General features: G+C 56.7%; 1 protein-coding gene and 1 long non-coding RNA gene across 8 annotated transcripts in view; one reads left to right on the forward strand and one right to left on the reverse strand.

Moving 5' to 3' along the window:
- Positions 1 to 18243, forward strand: part of TMEM184B (transmembrane protein 184B) — a 48915-nt gene that overhangs the window by 27418 nt on the left and 3254 nt on the right. For 4 of the 6 annotated variants that reach the window (XM_073788178.1, XM_073788179.1, XM_073788181.1 and 1 more), the window contains 6 exons: positions 10747 to 10837; positions 11358 to 11433; positions 14206 to 14297; positions 15271 to 15440; positions 15911 to 16105; positions 18111 to 18131. In XM_073788178.1, coding sequence (XP_073644279.1) covers positions 10747 to 10837; positions 11358 to 11433; positions 14206 to 14297; positions 15271 to 15440; positions 15911 to 16105; positions 18111 to 18131 — 645 coding nt within the window. Of the gene's footprint in view, positions 1 to 10746; positions 10838 to 11357; positions 11434 to 14205; positions 14298 to 15270; positions 15441 to 15910; positions 16106 to 16321; positions 16440 to 18110; positions 18132 to 18243 lie in introns of all 6 variants that reach the window. The other 2 variants (XR_004528833.2, XM_073788177.1) reach the window with 2 other exon arrangements.
- Positions 1712 to 15300, reverse strand: LOC117314163 (uncharacterized). 2 transcript variants are annotated; one of them, XR_012324182.1, is made up of 4 exons: positions 8290 to 15300; positions 7784 to 7888; positions 7479 to 7586; positions 1712 to 2622 (listed from the first exon to the last, which is right to left on the reverse strand). It is a non-coding gene; the product is annotated as an uncharacterized lncRNA (long non-coding RNA). The 2 variants fall into 2 exon arrangements; XR_012324181.1 differs by having other exon boundaries at positions 7784 to 15300.

The following is an 18243-nucleotide window of genomic DNA, read 5'->3' on the forward strand; positions in this document are numbered from 1 at the left end:
AATCTCCAGGTGGTGGGTGGGTGAAGGGGAGGGGGTGAAGGGGAGGGGGTGGCCAGAGGCCCCAAGACAAGTCACAGGCCAGCGATGCTTTGGCCTGTACCCAAAGAGGCCAGCAGGGATGGGAAGGAGGGTCCTTGAATTCAAGACCCCTGCTCTGATGCCCACCCTTCTCTCACGGTCCTGCGTTTTCCTGTTTTCTCCCCGTACCTGCACTGTTGGTTTCGGGTAGAGTGACCAGACCTGGTATTCCTTATGCCGAGGCCCGGCAGCTCTGACCACGACTGGTTATTTGCTTCCCAGACCCCAGAGGGCTTTGCCCCAGCCCTGGGCTCAGTGGATATTGGGGTGCAGCATGCTCATCCCCAAAGAAGCTAGAGTCTCTCTTCTTGTCCCACTTTGAACCTGAGGACTCGCAGGGCACAGGAAATGCCTTTGGACTTGGCGAGGGAATGCAGGCACCTGACAGGCACAAACTGTGCCCCACCAGCCCTGCGGTCACATTGACCCCTTTTCCCGCCCACCCGGCACATCAGTTTCCCCAGTGACTGCAGAGCCTCCTCCTTCATCTTGCCTCCAGCATCTCCTCGGAAAGGCCTCCCCGTCGCTCCTGCTCCCAGACCCCTGTCCAAGTCCTCTCGGCCTCACCGCGGTTTGCAGTTAAGCTCAGACAGCCTGTGAGCCCGGTTTGCTCCGTCTCGCTCGTGGACTGTCAGCTCCATGAGAGCAGGAGTGGGCGGAGAGCCTGTGCGACAGAGCCAGGCACGTGATGGGTGCTCACTCCTTCTGCATTTTTCGAATGAATAAGGGACTTTATTGAACACCTGCTGCATGCCTTGCGTTCGCCCACATGGGGCCTCATTGAATCCCCAGGCTGGCCCGGCTCTGTCAGGTAAGAACACTGCGGCCAGGCGGGGACCTGCTCAGGGCATAACTGGGCCTCTAGCGCCTGGTGTTCCTGGAAGCAGTGGAGTCCCCAGGGAGACCTTTGGGCACCTGGGGAGCTGTAAAGGCTGAGGTTGGGGAAGGTGGAACTGAGAACCCTTTTCCGTTCAGCTGCCAGCCTTGCCCGGTGCTCAGGAGCAGCCAATGCCGACTGGTTTCTTGAGAAGCAAAGAGCTGATCCCTGCTGGGGGCGGAGGTGGGGGGTGTCTCCTATGTGATGGGGGGCAAGTATAGGCTCCTTTCTCTCCTGGGCCCTGAAGTCTGGGGCGCATGGCAGAAGGGGGGCACCGCCGGGGCCTCCGCACCATCCTCACTCCAGGCCTCAGAGGCAGCAGCAGATGGTTGGTAACTCCCCCCACCCCAGAAGCCCTTTTGTTCAGGCCCTGCCTGTCCCAACTTTCCTCCCAGCCACGTAAAGGTCCTCCCGGGAAGCCTGCTGCCCTGCGAAGCACATCTCCTAGCAACGCTATTATCCGCTTGGCCTCTCCGAGGGAGTTTACAAACAGCACAGCAGCTGCTGTGAAGTTCAGGCTGCCCCCCGCCCCCCCCCCCACCCCCGAGTTCACCAGCTTGCAGTGTCTGAGTCAGTGGGCTTGGCCCTGGCCTGGCCAGCTCGAGCACCTCTGCTCTGTCTCGGACCCTCCCCTTTTGTGGTCTTATCTGCAGCTGCCAGCAAGAGCTTCCCCTGTAGAGTTGGTGATGGGGTGTGTCCCTTACACTTCAAAGAGAAGCCCCCTCCCCGTTCATTCCTCCTCCCACCCTTCCTCCTCAGTGTCCCAACGCCTGGAGCCAGCCCGTCCCGTCCCGCAGGCCAGGTCAGAGCCAGACTCTCTGCCGGGCATCGCAGGGACATTTGCTTTTCTTTTTAACAAAATTAAAACAACTAAAATTTTACTTTTATTAAGGTAATACATGCATATGTTTGAAACACAGAACTGCCCCAACTCCTCCTCACTCCCAAAGTCATCCTGCTTTAAACTCTTTAAACCGGTTTCTTTTTCTAGAATAACCTAAAAATATGATTATACTGTTGTTTCTTGATTTTTCAATTTTATGTAGTGTTCTATAGTGACTTCCTGCTGTGGAAGGTCTTGATTTAGGTATGTTACCTCCAACTACACACACACACACACACACACACACACACACGCACGCACACGTTTTCTTTCCTTCATCTTTTTAATGTGACCCTATCATGATTTTTCTTAGTCTGTGTTCAGCGTATACATCATTACACGTCTGTAAATGTTGTTCAAAGCTGAGCCTTACAGTGTCCCAAGACGACGTTTCCTCGTTTGACTTCATTTTTCCTCTGGTTACTACTTGTCTTGCTTTTTGGTTTGCTCTGTTTTCTGTGTCTCTATCATTACTTTATTCCGCAAATGCTTCAGGCAAGTGAAAAAAGAAGCCCTCCTGTCAGTGACGCCAGACACATCAGCTCGCCTCCTAGCTCTAGGGTTTCCGGATGGTGGTGCTCCTGGAGCCCTGCCCTTCTTGCTCCTGTCTGCACTGCTTGCCCTTGAGGCCTCCTTCTGCTCAGCTGTTGTCCTGGGTCTTTCCTTCACCGTCATCCCGGTAATCCTGTCGCCTCTCCTGTCCTGAATCACCTGCTCCTTGGATGCCATCTTTTCCACTTTTGACGTCTGCTCTCTTCTTAGTTCGCGCACGTCTAGGAGCTCCCTGAGAAAAAAAGTTGCATGGGAGTTTTGTTTTTTGAAATCTGAAAATTATCTGCAAATATCTTTATTATATTGTTTATTCGATTGGTGTTCAGTGGGAATATGATTCTAAATTGGAAATCATTTTCCCTCTGAATTTTGAAGGCATGTTTTTCACATTCTCTTAGTTTCCAGTGTTGTTTTTGGAAAGTCTGCTGGATTCTGATCCTTAATGATTGTATGTGACCTTTTTTTTTCCCCCCCTGGCTTTTAGGCTCTTGCCTTTATCCCCATTGTCCTGAAACCTCACAAGCGGTGGGATGTTCATTGTGCCGGGCCCCTGATGGGCCCTTTCAGTTCAGTGTGGAAGCAACCCCCGTCCTGTGGTTCTGGGAAGTTTTCCTGAATGTGTTTTGATCATGTCTTCCCCTCCACTTTATTAGCCCTCTTTCTGGGATTCCTGTTAAGCAGAATGTTGCACTTCTGGATTGAGCCTCAAATTTCCTTTACAATTTCCTGGGATTTTCCATCTCTTTTTTGTTCTGCTTTTCAGGAGGTGTTTTTTTTGTTTGTTTGTTTTGTTTTTTAATCGTTACCTTTGAGCTTTTCTGTTGAAGTTTTTTTCTCTCTCTCTCTTTTTGGCTGCATTGGGTCCTCGTTGCTCCACGCAGGCTTTCTCTAGTTGTGGCGAGCAGGGGGCTGCTCTTCGTTGCTATGTGTGGGCTTCTCATTGCGGTGGCTTCTCTTGTTGTGGAGCACGGGTTCTAGGCACACGGGCTTCAGTAGTTGTGGCACACGTGCTCGGTAGTTGCGGCTCGCGGGCTCTAGAGTGCAGACTCAGTAGTTGTGGTGCACGGGCTTAGTTGCTCCACGGCATGTGGGGGTCTTCTCAGACCAGGGATCGAACCCATGTCCTCTGCTTTGGCAGGTGGATTCTTAACCACTGTGCCACCAGGGAACTCCCTCTGTTGAGGTTTTATTTCCTTTATCATGTTGTAAAATGTCAGGAGCTCATCCCTGCTCTCTTTTTCCTAGCCTTGTTCTTGGTATTGGTTCTTCTTTTTCTGGGGTTGCTAATTACAGTTTTCTTCTGTTCCCTGCATTATCTCTGTCTCCTGAATTCCTTCCATCTGTTTGTTTGCTTTGCTCTTTGACCTTTGGGTAAGAAGCTTTCCTCAAATGTCTCAGGTCCTTGGTTATTTTTTATATTTAAGAATGGGGGCTTCCCTGGTGGCGCAGTGGTTGAGAGTCCGCCTGCCGATGCAGGGGACACGGGTTCGTGCCCCGGTCCGGGAAGATCCCACATGCTGTGGAGCGGCTGGGCCCGTGAGCCATGGCCACTGAGCCTGTGTGTCCGGAGCCTGTGCTCCGCAACGGGAGAGGCCACAACAGTGAGAGGCCCGCGTACCACAAAAAATAAAAATAAAAAAAGGATGGGGCTTAAAACTGCTGGGCCTCCTCCCAGTTGGGTGATAGGACACGGGGCGTTTCCTCTTCCATTTTCGTGTGGTGGCGGGGCAGACACCAAATGAAGGCTTTGATTCTGGACCTGTTTCCCCAGAGAATAATGTTCTCATCTCCTGCCTGGGAGGAAGGAGCTGAGGGGCTGAGCTACAGGTGCAGCCCGGGAAAGGCCTTGGACATCTCCCCTTGGTATTTAGACTTCCTCTCTCTATTTTCTGCAAGTCTTCGCGTTGCTGTCCTCAGCTGGGCCAGGTTCTGTGAGGACAGAACCATCACAACCTGTCTTGAAAGTAAAAAGCCCAGAGCTCCACGTGGACACTTGTAGGCCAGCGTTTCCGTTTGCACCCCTACCCACAGCCATCAGAGCTGCGTGGTGCGCCCCGTCTTCGGGTTCCTGGGGTTCTCACTGGCTCCCTCCTGTCCCTGGGGTTAGTGACTGTGCCGCATCTTCCAGAGCTTTGGTCGACATCCCTTGTTTGCTGCCTCTGGTGCCATGTCCTTGTCCTTGAAGGTTTGTACCTTCCCCCCATTCGTTCTCACTTCAGGGGCATTTCAGGGGAGAGTGGAGGTAAACCCTGCGAGGTGGTGTTTCCATTTTCCAGGGAGAAGTGAATGCTTGTCCACGGTGCCCCTGCTCTGCAGCTACTGCCTGGTAAGGGCCGGAATTCACAGAGCCTAAGGAACGTGCCACCAGGGTGTAGGGGGCAGGCAGGGTGGAGGGGTAGAATCCAACCCTCTTACCTACATTTAGTGTTTGATTGTGTTTGGGGTGAGAGGTAGCCCCTAAAGTTGACTCTGAGACAGCCTGGGGAGCTCTGTGGGCAGACATGTGGGTGGCCAGAGCTCAGACGAGGGAGACACCCTCCACAGGTGTTTCGCGCGGCACTGTTTTCTCAATAACGTTCGTGTGGCACGTCACAGTTTACCATGCATTTTTCATTACTGTTAGCTCATTCTCACCTCTCAATTACCTGGTGGGGTATATATTATCACCCCCGTTTTACAGATGTGAAAAAAAAATTCACGTAGGCTAAGAAACTTGCCCAAGTTACCCAGAGAGTGATTGCCAGAGGCTGGACTCAGCCCTGGGTCTCTGAGGCCTAGGAATTGCTCCGTGCCGGCTTGGTGAAGGAATACAGGACAAGTTTCTCCCCTACAAAAGTGTGAACTCTTGTTAAGGGAAGAGATTTTACATGCATGAAAGAAGCAAAGGATGACGCCTCATTTTCTGAAAGCTGTCCCGGTTTCAGATTTGGGACAAAACTTAGCTTCCTGGAATCTGGCCCAAGTAAAACGTCTTCCCAGGTAGGGAGCACACAGCCTGGATGAATACCGCTGAGGACCACAGAAGACCCAGAGGCCAGTGTGCTGCCAGGAGGACTCACGGGCTGGTGGTGGCCCTTTTTGGCCATGGCTCTGAGAGAGCCAGGAATCAGAAGAGCTCAACCAGTCAGAATAAAGGCAGACATCCGGAAGAAACAAATAGAGGGACCAGAATCAGTGTTTCGGGTGGCAAGAAGCATCAATGAGCAGGAACGGCAAAGGACAGAAAAGCTATGAGGAAGGAAGAGCAAAGTGCCGTCGGAGCAGCTCAGTGTCTGGGGACAGGTGCTTAGGGAGGACCCCGCCCACCTGGCTGTAGCACGTCGCATCCGTCGTTGTCAGCGGTGATCACCAGTCACAGAAAAAGCAGGAAGGAATGTTTGGGTGCCCCTGTTTACTGAGCAGAGAAGGTTTCTGTCCAAAGTGGTCAAAATTAAGTTTTCCGGGCTCATCCACAAGTTACTCTGAAATATATCTTTCCAAATAACCGAAGTATTTCTGTGCAGCGAAAAGGGCTAGGCCCTGAGGCCGGCTTTAGGGGCTGCAGGTGTGTGGAGGAGGTGAGCTTGGGATCATCAGTGACCTGGAGCCAGTGTCACTTGCAGTGGGGGACTCACGAGGACAGTCCTCTGCAGCTGGCAGGGACAGTCAGAGTGTGCTTCTTAGCGGGTCCTCTCTTGAAGTCCCTCGGGCCCCTGAGGGCTGTGTGGTTGCAGTTGTCAGGCCAGGGGGGATGCTGGATGGGAGGCTGGGTGGAGAGTAACCTCTTGGTCTGCAGCTTCCTGTCCAGACAGCTCTTGGTGGGAGAAGTTGCCAGTGAGGAAAGAAAGCCTCGCATCTCAGGGTCGGAAGGGACCCTAGCTTCCGACCTAGCTGCTTGGAACCCCTTTAATGTCTCAGCTCAGAGGCTGCCTAGCCTCTGATTGCATGCTTCCACTGGCAGGGAGCTCACTACCTTTCATCTCTGAAGACTACCTGCCAGAAATTGTTTCTTATACTAAGCTGAAGTCCTAGGATCTGCCCCTGGGATGAGTGGGTCCTGTCTGACCGTCTGGACGAAGGTGGTCCACACTTATATGAAAGTGATCCCTAATGTCTTTTCTCCAGGCCTCAAGTCTCCAGTGCCATCCTCCTTTCATCTCCATTCTGGTCCTTTGCCCCTGATTGTGTGCATTTGTCTCTAGTTCCTTTAAGATTTGGTATCTAGAATGGAGCTGAAAGTTCCAGGTACCTGATTTTCCAGGGCGAGAGAGAGAGAGGCCGGGGTGGGGTGGGTGGGAACCCATCCCTTCCCTCATGCTGGATGCTCCCTGTGGGCCCCTTGGTCACTTGTGTGTCTGGGGCCTCTCCGGGGGACCAGAACTGGAGCTGTGGTCAGAAGCGTGGTCAGGAGACAGTGCTGCCGGTCGAGAACCCCACTCATAATCTTTTTTGCTCCTCTGATGTCCAGAGCCAGCATATCACTGTGTTTGTTCCTGGGGTGTGTGTTGAGTTGTCCAGCTGGGGTGGGGGGTGGGGGTATTTTGCATGGCTCGGAAGGGCATTGATTTGTCCAGATGGTCAGTGGGTCTTGGTGTGGGCTGGTTGAGGAGATCTCGAGATTCTGTCTTGTCTCCCTTCTCCGAGATGCATTATTGACTCACTAATGACTCTTTAACAGACACCGTCAGCAAACTGGTATTTGGCCAGACTGTCTGGCCCCATAGCACTGTGAAAAGGTCAAAAGTCCTGAACTGAGAGATGGATGAAATTTGATGATCTGACCATTGAATGCAGAGCTGCATATGGACAGACAGGTGGACCACGTAATCAGGAGCGTGCCGCGTGTGCTGTGACACAGGAAAGGATGTGAGCTCGGGCACCAAGCTCTTCCCAGGAGTGGACTGCAGGACAGCCTAGCTCGGTGGTTCTGGACAGAGAGGCTGATGAACCTTGGGCCCCTGTGGCCTCGCCTGAGGGTTTTGTCTTTGGGGACTGGAAGTCTGATCACGTTGGGGAAGGTGCAGCTTCCCAGGCTGTGACAGGGTGAGCTCCTTGAGTGCAAGACTGAGTGTTGGCCATACCCGCCTGCCCCGCCTCTCTGAGCCTCACCTGGAGCTGTGGCCTGTGTCCATCCATTCGTTTCGTTTGTTCCTTCCGTGTTGATTGAGTATGGAAGTGTCAAGCCCTTTGGTAGTTGTTGTGGGTGGGCCTCGGTTCCTGCCTGCAAGGTGTTTACAGTGTTTACAGAAGACAGTGGGTAACACTGTGGACTGTTCATTGTGAGCACAGCCTTATAGATAAGGCATCACACTCCCACCCCTAAGGCCCATCCTCACAGCAGCCTCACCAGGAAGAAGCTGTTGTTATCCCCGGCTTAGAGATGAGGAAACCGAGGCACAGAGCACTTAAGAAACTTGCCTGAGATCACACAGCTCCTAAGTGGTGGAACCATGATTCACACCCAGGCAGTCTGGCTCCGGGATCCATGGCTTTCTGGCTGCTTTATGCTGCCTCTTGTACTGGAAGGATCAGACAGATCAGCAGAGAGATTGTGGGGTGTGATGTGAGCATGGCGGCAGGACGGGGGAGGCCGCCAAGGACAAGGTGGCATCTGAGCTGGGTCTGCCCCTGGGGTTTAGCAGAGAGATGGGGATGTGCCGCCGAGGGGAGGTGAGAGATCACGGCGCGTCCTGGGAACTCCGGAAGTGGTGTTACGTACATTCCACTTACTGTAGCTGTGTCCATAACTACCCCCAAACAGACTAGTGTGAAACAGCCATGTATTGTGTTCATGGCTACTGCACGCCAGGAATTGGGACAGGGCACGCTGGGGACAGTTTGGTCCTGCTCCGTGGTACCTGGGCCTCAGCTGGAGACCTGAAGGCTGGGGGAGGGGCCATCTGATGTCTGGTTTACTTACGTGTCTGGCAGTTGACGCTGATGTCAGCTGGGGGCCTCACTTCCTCCCCCACATGAGCCTCTCCATGTGGACTCTCCACGTGGGCCAGCATGGGCTTCCTCACCGCCTGGTGGCTGGGTCCAAGGGCAAGCGTCTCAAGAGAGGAAGAGCCGGAAGAAAGAGGCCTTTTCTAAGCCCAGCGTCAGATGTCACCAAGCTTCGCTTCCGCCGTGGTCACCCCAGTTCACCCAGATGCAAAAAGAGGGAAGAAGACCCCTTCTTCTGAGAGGAGTGTCGTTGTCATGGGATGTGGCTGCCTTTGGAAGATACCGTCAACCACAAGACAGCTGGACCCAGACTGGAATGGGCACATCCACCCTACTTGGCCTTATATGGTTCTGGACGAAGGTTATTAGCAGCCTGACATCAGATTGGGCGTGATGCCCCCCGCCCCTCACCCCCCTGCCGTCAGATACCCCGAAGTTTCTGTCAGTGGAGAGTGATCTGGAGCCCAGTCAGTGGAGATTCCTGCAGCCACCAAGCATCCCGAGCTGCTTCTGTGTCGGACAGGCAGCTCACAGGGCCCTCAGCCCGTCAGGGGACAGATAAACAATAGTGGCCGTGACAGCCAACACTGAGAGTGCTGGCCGCTCTCCTGAGCGCTTTGCATACTCACTGAAATCCTGCCACCTCCTAACTCCGTAGGGGCTCTTTCTGTCTCCATTTTAACAGGTGAGGAAACTGAGCCACAGAGAGGCTCCCAGCAGAGTCACACTGCAAACCCTCTGCTGTGTGTCTCTAGGGGGACGGTTGCAGCACAGGTGACAGATGCTGTGGGTCATGTTTATGCAGGGTGCCACTTGGGCCCCTGTTCCCCAGCCCCAGACGTGCAACCTTACTAGGTTAGAGCAACTGAGGGGCGTACAGCCCGCAAATATATTCCTTTCCACGTTGCTGAAGGCCAACTTCTACCTCCAAACGTACGGCCAGGATTTCCTGTGTTCCAGTTTCAGGCAGTCAAGCGTTTGTGGTGTGGTTAGTACGTGCCGAGGGCTGGGCCCACGCTCGAGGGAGAAGCAGGCTCCCAGTCAGTAATCACACTCCAGGGGTGGGCGGGGCGGGGGCACAGCGTCTGTCTGCAAACCGGTAGGTTCCGTGGGTGGGGACGCATGAGCCCCCATGGTGGTGGCCGAGGACTTCTCATGGTGGGTGGTGTCTGACGGGTTGACGGTACCAGCAGGTCAGAGGGCAGGGCGTCCAGGCCGTAGGATCTGCAAGGGCAGAAACACGGAGGGCACGAGACCCTGCCGAGGGGAAGGGGGCACCTAGTGTTGCTGGGAAGGAAGTGTGACGGGTGGGCAGGGACCAAGCCACCTGGCGAGAGATCTTGAGCTGAGCTAGGGGGCTGCACCGGGGGCCCTTGAAGGCCCTTCTGCTGCACCGGGGTTGGCTGGTCAGATAAGAAGGAGCCCGCTGGCTGCAGGGCTGCTGGTGCCTCTCCCTTGATCTTATTATCCCCTGACCCCGCCTTGACCCTCCCCTTGGCCTCACTCCTGCGCTGGACACGTCTCCTGTTGCCCTGCGCTAGGTCCCTGATCTGCCTCCTGCATCCTCTCCTCTGTGGCGTCCTCCGCTGTGCACCTCGTCCTCCCCTCCACGCCCTGGCTCCCTGGCTCCCGGCACTTCTGTGTGCTCCTAGCACCCTGCAGGCAGCAGCCTGCCTTTGCTGACCCCGCAGAAGTCCTCTGACCAGGAGACCAGTTACAACATAGTGCTGTATTTGCGGCATTTACAGCGTACTTCTGCTGTGCCCTAGGTCGCTGTTGTAAATTGTGGATCTCTGTGGGTGATGTCAAGCTGTGTCATGATTCAGGATGAGCTGGCCCAGCTTCCTAAGGAATTTGCACTATATTTTGTGCACCTCTCATAGGTTTTGCTACAGCTTGTCATGCTGTGCTCACTGAGATGCCGCTACCCGCTGCTGAGTGCATAAGGGGTTCTATCTCATTCTTGCTGAGCATTTCTCCTGAGATCCCTCTGGAGAAAGTTTTATTGTTGCTTTGTCCTAAAATTGTGATCTGTGACACACAAACAGAAAAGTGCATAAAGCTAATAACCAACTGTAAAGCCGAAACCCAGACCACGCACACTGCCAGCTCCTCAAGCCCGCAGCACCCCGTCCCGAGCTCCCCTCCCACAGCTCCCCACACGGCCCTGGATTTGGTGCTAATCACTTTCTTGCCTTTCTTTGTGGTGTGACCAGCAGTGTGTGTGCGCCTCCCTGAACAGCATGATTTAGCCGTGACTGATTTTGATTACAAATGGAATATTCACTGCGGGTTCTTATGTCCCTGAGGTTCCCTCCCCGTTGCTGCCTGTGACTGTGGTTCTTTCACTTTCGTTGCTGTTTAGAATTCCACCATCTGTTTATCCATCCTGTTGATTTGAGTGCTTTTTCTCTGGACATTGTTTTCACAGCCTTGGTCATCTATAATTTCCTGAGCCTGTGCTATGAATACCTTGGGGGGGAAAGTTCCATCATGTCAGAGATCAGAGGGAAGCCCATCGAGTGAGTATGAAGTCCCCCCAGAGCCCCCCCACACCACCCTGTTTCCTGGGCCTGACGTTCTCCGAGCTCTCCTGGCGTCAGCCGGTCACACAGACCATCCCTGCCCGTGACCTTGACCTCTGCCTCTCCCACACTTCCTGAGCGAGGCCATTCATTGGAACTCTTGGGAGGGCCTGTCTGGCTCTTTCTCCTTCTCTCTCTTCCTGTCCTTTCCTGTTTGCCTGTTTCTCCCTCTTGTAGTTTTTACGTTCAGTGCCTTTTAAGTTGGTTTGTTACCCCAAGGTCGGTGTCTCCCTGCTCCTGCATATACCCTACTGCATATGCAAACACTCTCCTGCTTCTCTCCCTGTGCTTGGCCTTGTGCTCAAAGACTGCCCAGGATCCAAGCCCCATCCTCACCCTACCCCGCCCTACCCCAGCTTGTCTGGATCTGCAGGAGGGTGAGGGCGGCCTCCCGCAGCCCTGCCTTCCTGAGTCCGGCTCTTTGCTCACCAGCCCCTTCTCTGCTCGCCTCTTCCAGGTCCAGCTGCATGTACGGCACGTGCTGCCTCTGGGGAAAGACTTACTCCATCGGATTTCTGCGGTTCTGCAAGCAGGTGGGCACCCCCAGCAACTGCCCTGGTCAGGAGTTGCAGGCCAGGTACCAGGAGCCTGGGTCTGTGCCCTGGAGTAGCCTCTGCAGGGGCCGTGCTGCCCCTGGTTGACATAGGGACAAAGACGGGCATAGGGCCCACCTGCAGGGTTCCCATTTCCTGTGAGGCACCCCAAGCCCCAGCACCCACTCCCTGAGCAGTTAGGGATGCACCTGCATGGGTGGGGTGTGCTCAGAGGGGAAGCAACAGGTCTCCCAGGAGTGCCTGATGCAGCCCTGGGCAGGAAGTGGTCCCAGACTCCTGCTCACTTTGACCAAGTTGTGGCGTGTGAGTGTCTGAGGAAGTGCATGGCGAGTCTAGAATCTGTTTGAAAACTTCTGATTAGCTGCGGCTAGAGGCCAGGAGGGTTTCTGCATTAAAGAACATGACAGAACAGGCCTGAGCAGCCTCTGATCCCTTCCCCCATTTCCCACTTGTCAGGCAATCTAGCAGCTTCCAGTTTCCAGAGCTGCCGCCCCAGTGGCCTCGAGTGGCCTGGGTGGAGGCAGTGTGGTGTTGTGCGTAAGTGCACGGGTCTGGGTGTCTGACCATCTGAGTTTGAATTCCAGCCTCTCCTGTGACTGTGTGACTTTGGATAAAGTACGAAACCTCTCTGAGCCTTGGTTTCCTCTTCTGTGAGATGAGTGTAATGATACTTACCTCAAGGGATGGTTTGAGGAACAGGTGAGGGAAAGCCCTTAACACAGCCCTGGCTCAGAGCCCGCTGTCCCTTGCCCGGGAGGCAGGCAGGCACCACGCCCAGCTGGCATGACCTCGATTTAGTCTCCTCTGGGGCTCCACAGGGCCTGTCAGCCCGTCCAGCATCATGCAGCGTCGTCACGAGGGGAAATGAAACCCACGGCGCATCACCGTGACCTGCGGGAGGACTGGCCTTTCTGCTCCCTTTTGGGCGGGGCCGTGCCTGCAGTGCAGACGCACCCACAAAGCACTGCCTGGGCGGCCCAGTCTGCAGTTCTGCTTCCAGATCCTCCTTCCCTAGGGTGTTTCTAAATTCAAAACCTCCCCGCAGGACCTGCAGGGAAGGAGTTCAGACTGTCTTGGGTTCAGGGTGGGGCCTGTCAGAGCCATTGTTTACCAGCGCTGGCCCAGCTGTGACTCACCGCCTTCTTTGATGGTGATGTTGTGTATGAAGTTTTGACCCCAGATCACTAGCTGGGTTGCCTTGTTGCAAATTATTCCCCAGCCCTGTGGGCTTTGATGTTCCACTGCTGTTCCTGGAAGTGGCAGGGTCAGGTGGTAAAAGGAAAGAGCTGAAGAAGCCGCCTCCCCCCTTTCCCACGTGAGAGAGGACACCGCAGCTTTGTCACCAGTGCCGGTGCCTGGGTCTGAGTCTCCTGGAAAGTTTGCCTCTTCTGCCACTTCAGCTTCTCTGTGCCTCAGTTTCCTCATCTGTACCCTGAGGACGCTGACAGTACTTAGAAGTCACGGGGCTGTCGTGGGCCCCAAGTGAGCTGACCCGGGGCAGCAGCAGCCTATTGGCAGGCTCGCAGGGCTCGCCTGGGACACGCTGCTGACCCTCCCTTTCCCCAAAGCGTGCTGGTCCCGCTTCCCCTAGGGGGCGGGGGGCAGGGGAGTTCTGTGGGTTTGCTGACAGCAGCATCGCCCCTCTAGCCCCCGTCACACGCGCCTCTCCTCCTGGCAGCCACGCGGCTCAGGCCGCCCCGGGCTCCCCTGCAAACTGCACTCGAGCCTCTCTCGGGACAGAGACTGTGGGTTCCACGGGTTACTGTCTCTGCTCCGGGCCCTTGTCCCATTTGGAGGCACGCTAGCTTGGCCTTGTTAGATGGCTCCCGTCTCCACAGAAGGGGCCTCGTGGCTTCGACTTACTTGCTTTCAAGAGAATCGCGCTTCTGGTGATTCTATGGGCACCGAGGGTGCCTCTGGCGTTTACTGGCGCCTCTGTAGGGACGTGTGGAAACCTGGCTGAGGGATTCTTCCCGTGGCAGAGGCCTCTGCTGAGCGCTCAGAAGTGGGAGACCTCCAACGACGCCCCGTGCGGTCTTGTTCTCCAGTCCCCGCACAGCGACCGTGCAACACGGGGCTGGTTACAACCATCTACCGTGAGCAACCGCTCGGAGGCCGGGTGACCGCCCCCTCGGGCTTCGGCAGCGGTAGTTGGCAAAAGGCCAGAATTCAGACGCCTGCCGGGACTCCGGACCTTGGGCTTCAGGCTTCCTCCTATTTTATGCTCCTGTGGGGTCATCTCCATGCCCAGTAAGACCCCAGCTTGACAGAAACCCTGGACCCAGGCCTAGAGCATGGGGCAGGGAGCCAGACCCAGGGCAGACAAGGAGACCCTCACCTGCCTCTGCTCTCTGGGGCCACCTCCCTGCTGCTGCCCCTCACCAGCACTTAACCCCTTGCACTTGTCCGCTCTCTGCCCCCGGGCCGAGCTCATGCCCCTGGCATGAGCTGCTCGCTCTGCCCGTTCCCCCGTCCCTGGCACATTCACGGTGGCCCCTCCTCTGGTGGAATCTCTGTCTCCTGCGTCTCTGCCATTCTTCCTTCACCCCATCCTGTCTTCTCACGCAGCTGCATCGCCCTGTTACTGTATCGTGTGTTTTGCCTTCCCCTCCTGACAGCAGTTCCCCCAGGGGCAAGAGGTTGGGCCGCCCCCATCCCCTGGCATCCAGCCCAGGCCCAGCTGGCCAGAGGAGCTGCTGCTTCCGTGGTTTCTGTGCTTATCCTTGACTCTTGACCTTCTCTCTGCAACAGGCCACCCTGCAGTTCTGCGTGGTGAAGCCGCTCATGGCCGTCAGCACCGTGGTCCTCCAGGCCTTCGGCAAGTACCGAGACGGTGACTTTGAGTAAGCAGTGGGTCCCCCCACAGCGCGTGTGGGGAGGAGTGGGCGGCCCTGCCCTGAGGCTCGTGCCCTGGCCTCTGATTGCCCCACCCCCGTGTCCATCCTCTGAGTGGAGGCCAAGCCTGACCCCGGCCTTGCTCCCGCCTGCCGCACCCCTGAATCTTGGGGCCGGAGCCTGGCAGTGGTACCATCGCACTCGGCCCCGCCTCTGGCACCAGAGTGAGCGCTCAGCGTCTGTCACCTTCAGGCTGCAGAGTGGTGCTGGGTGGGGGCCGGGGAGAGCAAGAAGGGACAGTGACCATCCCAGGGCAGGGGGCGAGAGGGCCAGGGCCCTGAGGGGCCCGTCTCGAGTCTCCTCTCCTGTGTGAATTGACGCACACACAAGACTGCGAGGGGTTAGTGAAAGTGACCATGTGGCCCACGTGGCCCTGAGCTTGCACGCACTTCAGACACACTCCCTGTACCCTACACGACAGCCCCCAAGGGCCGGTGAGCAAACAGAGGCTCACCGGGGACGTCCCCTGGCTCAAGCGCAAAGAGCAAAGCTGAGCTTCGGAGGGAAGACATATGGGAACATATGTATATGTATAGCTGATTCACTTTGTTATAAAGCAGAAACTAACACACCATTGTAAAGCAATTATACCCCAATAAAGATGTAAAAATAAAAAGCTGAGCTTCGTGTCCCTCTGACCATCAGTCTGAGGCCCCGCCCCCGAGGACACCTGGAGTCCTCCACCAGGAGCGTGGGCAACGGAGCTGCAGGTGGCAGGGCTGGCCTGTCCTGCAGGTGCTCACCCTTGCACTCCCCGCAGTGTTTGGACCGCTTTGATCACCCGTCCCCTCCCTTTGATGGCTCGGGGAGCATTGCTGAGAGCTGTGCAGAGTGGCATGTGGGCAGGGCAAAGGGGGGAAGGAGGCCCCTTGTCCCGCAGAAGGGTCAGTTCAAGCCAGAGAATGCTCCCTGTTCCCACAGCGTCACCAGTGGCTACCTCTACGTGACCATCATCTACAACATCTCTGTCAGCCTGGCCCTCTACGCCCTCTTCCTCTTCTACTTTGCCACTCGGGAGCTGCTCAGCCCTTACAGCCCCGTCCTCAAGTTCTTCATGGTCAAGTCTGTCATCTTTCTCTCCTTCTGGCAAGGTGAGCCTCCTCCCAGCCCCTGTGAGGCTGGCCTGTGCCCCTCTGTCCCCTAAGCCTTGTCTTCTTCCTCCTGCCCACTGTCCCCAGTGCCCCGAGGGCCCAGGCCATGGGGCTGTCCCTAGGCGATCCTGGCCTGGAGCTCAAAGGGACCTCTGTCCACTGAGCACCTGTCGGATGTGATGTCTGGGCCCTCAGGGGCCTTTCACAGGAGCCATGCCCGTGGGCGGGACTGCTTCCTGGACAGGGGGATCCAATCCGGGTGGTGTCCAGCCAGGACCTGGGGAGTGTGGCTTCCCTGAGGCCTTGGCCTGTGTCAGCATCCCTGCCCAACAGGAGTAACCGTGGACCCTGCTTCCAGCCTCCCTGGGGAGTGTGGCATTTGGGGGGCTATAAGGAGGAAGGGAGATGGGGAAGGGGGTCCAGTCTGGGACCAGACGCCCATGCCTCCCCTTCCACACCTCCCCTTCCAGGCATGCTCCTGGCCATCCTGGAGAAGTGCGGGGCCATCCCCAAGATCCACTCGGCCCGCGTGTCGGTGGGTGAGGGCACCGTGGCTGCTGGCTACCAGGACTTCATCATCTGCGTGGAGATGTTCTTTGCAGCTCTGGCCCTGCGGCACGCCTTCACCTACAAGGTCTACGCTGACAAGAGGCTGGACGCACAAGGTATGAGCCAGGGTCTTGGAGTCGACCCCCCCAGTAGGAAGGGTGCTTCCCGGCCCCGCCCCAGGGCCCCTCCTGCCTCCCAGGTCCTTCAGGTGTTGATGGGTCAGGTCAGGGATCCCAGGTGTAGGAAAGGGGCCACAGAGGTCCAGGCTCCCCTGTCCCCTGTCACAAGGTGTCAGGGTCCTGGAAGCTACACCCACGTGTCTCTTGCAGCAGATCTGGAGTATGGAGACGATATAGCACAATATCCCCATGGGAAGGTCAGGACAGAGACCCGAGAATAAGCAAGTTCCTGAGGGTTCCTGACATCGGACACTGTTGTCCATTTTGTCCGGTAATTCCCTTGTCTCTAAAGCTTTTTTTTTTTTTTAACTTGATCCCTTCTAAGAAACAGACTCAGATGGTAATAGCTTTTAACAGCTTTCTTTTTACACCTGCTAATCTTCACTTTGTTAGAACAGCAGTTGGCAAGCCCGGTTGTATATTAAGGTGCCCTGGAGAGTCTTAGAAGTCCATGCTGTCCAGGCCCCACCCTCGGAGCTTCTGCATAATTGGCCTGGGTTTGGGCCTGGCAGGATGTGCTGACAGATCCCCAGGTGATTCTAACTTGCTGGCTGGAGAATCAGGGGCTGGGGGCTACCTCTGGCTGCTGCTGGGCAGAGAGGGGATGCTCATGGGGGCGGAGGAAGAGGAGGCTCGGGATGCCTGAACTGACTCACCCCGTGGGGGGGCGGGGCCTGGGGAGGAGGAAGCCTCCTGGTCTAACACATCCACCCCGGGGTTTGGCTGCTGCCAGCTCCCTGCCTGTGGGGCTGAAAGCAGGACCCACTTGCCCAGGCCCACCACCTGTGCCCGCCTCGGGCCCCGGGAGCGGCGTGCTGAGAGGAGTGTAGAAACGCTGGCCTGGCCTGGCCTGTGCAGGGCTCCTCGGGCCCCCCACCTCTCGCCCTACCTTCCTTGTTCTTTTCCTGGTTGGGAAGAGGCCTTAAGATACCCGAGGCCGCTGGAAGCATGTGGACTGACTCACCCTCCAGGCCCCGCGACTCGGGCACCTGGCGCTTGCAGCCTGGGCACTCTAGGTGCTTTTTCCAGATTGCATTCTACACTTAGTGCTGGGCGCTGTGCTGGCCAGGGCTCACCGCTGCCGGCCGGCATCCCACCTGCTGGCTGACACCCTCCCAGTGTTGAGGGCGATGTCCCTTCGACCTGGTCCTGACACCCTCTGCCCTTGGGAAAGTCACCCTTATGCCAGGAGTCTGAGGCCGTGGCCAAGAACCCTTTCTACACCCTTGAGGTTTACCATGGTTCAAGCTGGCGCTTCTGCACTAGTGGCCCTGCAGAGGCTCTCCGCGGTTGCCTGGGCTGTCTTCCCGTCCACCGCCCCCAGACACATCCAGCTCCAGCCAGAAACAGCGTTGTCAGGCATCCAGCTGTAGCGGGGATGCCAGCCCAGCCCAGCCCAGCCAAGGTGCTGAGAGCCCTTGTCCACCACTGTGCTGGTCCCAGGCCGGTTGTCCACCCACTAACCGCGGCGCCCGGCCCCTCTCAGCCCGTCAGGGTTGGGTGCAAAGCCGTGGTGTGGTCAGTACACGTCACCTGCCCCCTCCTCCATGTCGCGTCTGTGGAGTGTTGTGAGGTTTGTAAAGCAGGCGACACGGGCTCAGCAGTTCTAGCTAAGCCTGAGGAGAAGTGGGGTGGGCGGTCCCTACTTCAGTGCGGAGGTGGAACTCTGACCAGCGTTCTGGGGGTCCACTCTTTGTCCCCCACCAGAAGAAAGCGTGAGCCTCGAAGGAGGAGTCTCCTAGGTGGACACGCCCCCCAGGCCCCCAGCGGGCAGCGGGCTGCCTGGGTGCGGGCAGGGCCTGGGGCGGGGCGGGCAGGGTGCGTGGTGCGGTGCCGGCCTCGGTGGTGGGCACGAGGCGTTCACTCAGCTGTCTTCTCTGTTTCTCTGGCTCCTCTCCCCCTCCCCCTGCCCCGCTTTTGCCCCGGGTTTGGCCGCGGGCAGTGCCGACATACGGCCCTTACGGTAGGTTCTGCTCTCAGTCTGCACGTCTGTCCTGCACGTCAGTCCTGGTCCCTGTCACCAGCATGTGTGTCTCCCAAGCTCCTTCGCTGTGTCCCCGCCTCCTCCCCCCCAG

This window comes from Tursiops truncatus, chromosome 11 (genome assembly GCF_011762595.2).
Source record: "Tursiops truncatus isolate mTurTru1 chromosome 11, mTurTru1.mat.Y, whole genome shotgun sequence".
In the NCBI taxonomy this organism is placed as follows: domain Eukaryota; kingdom Metazoa; phylum Chordata; class Mammalia; order Artiodactyla; family Delphinidae; genus Tursiops; species Tursiops truncatus.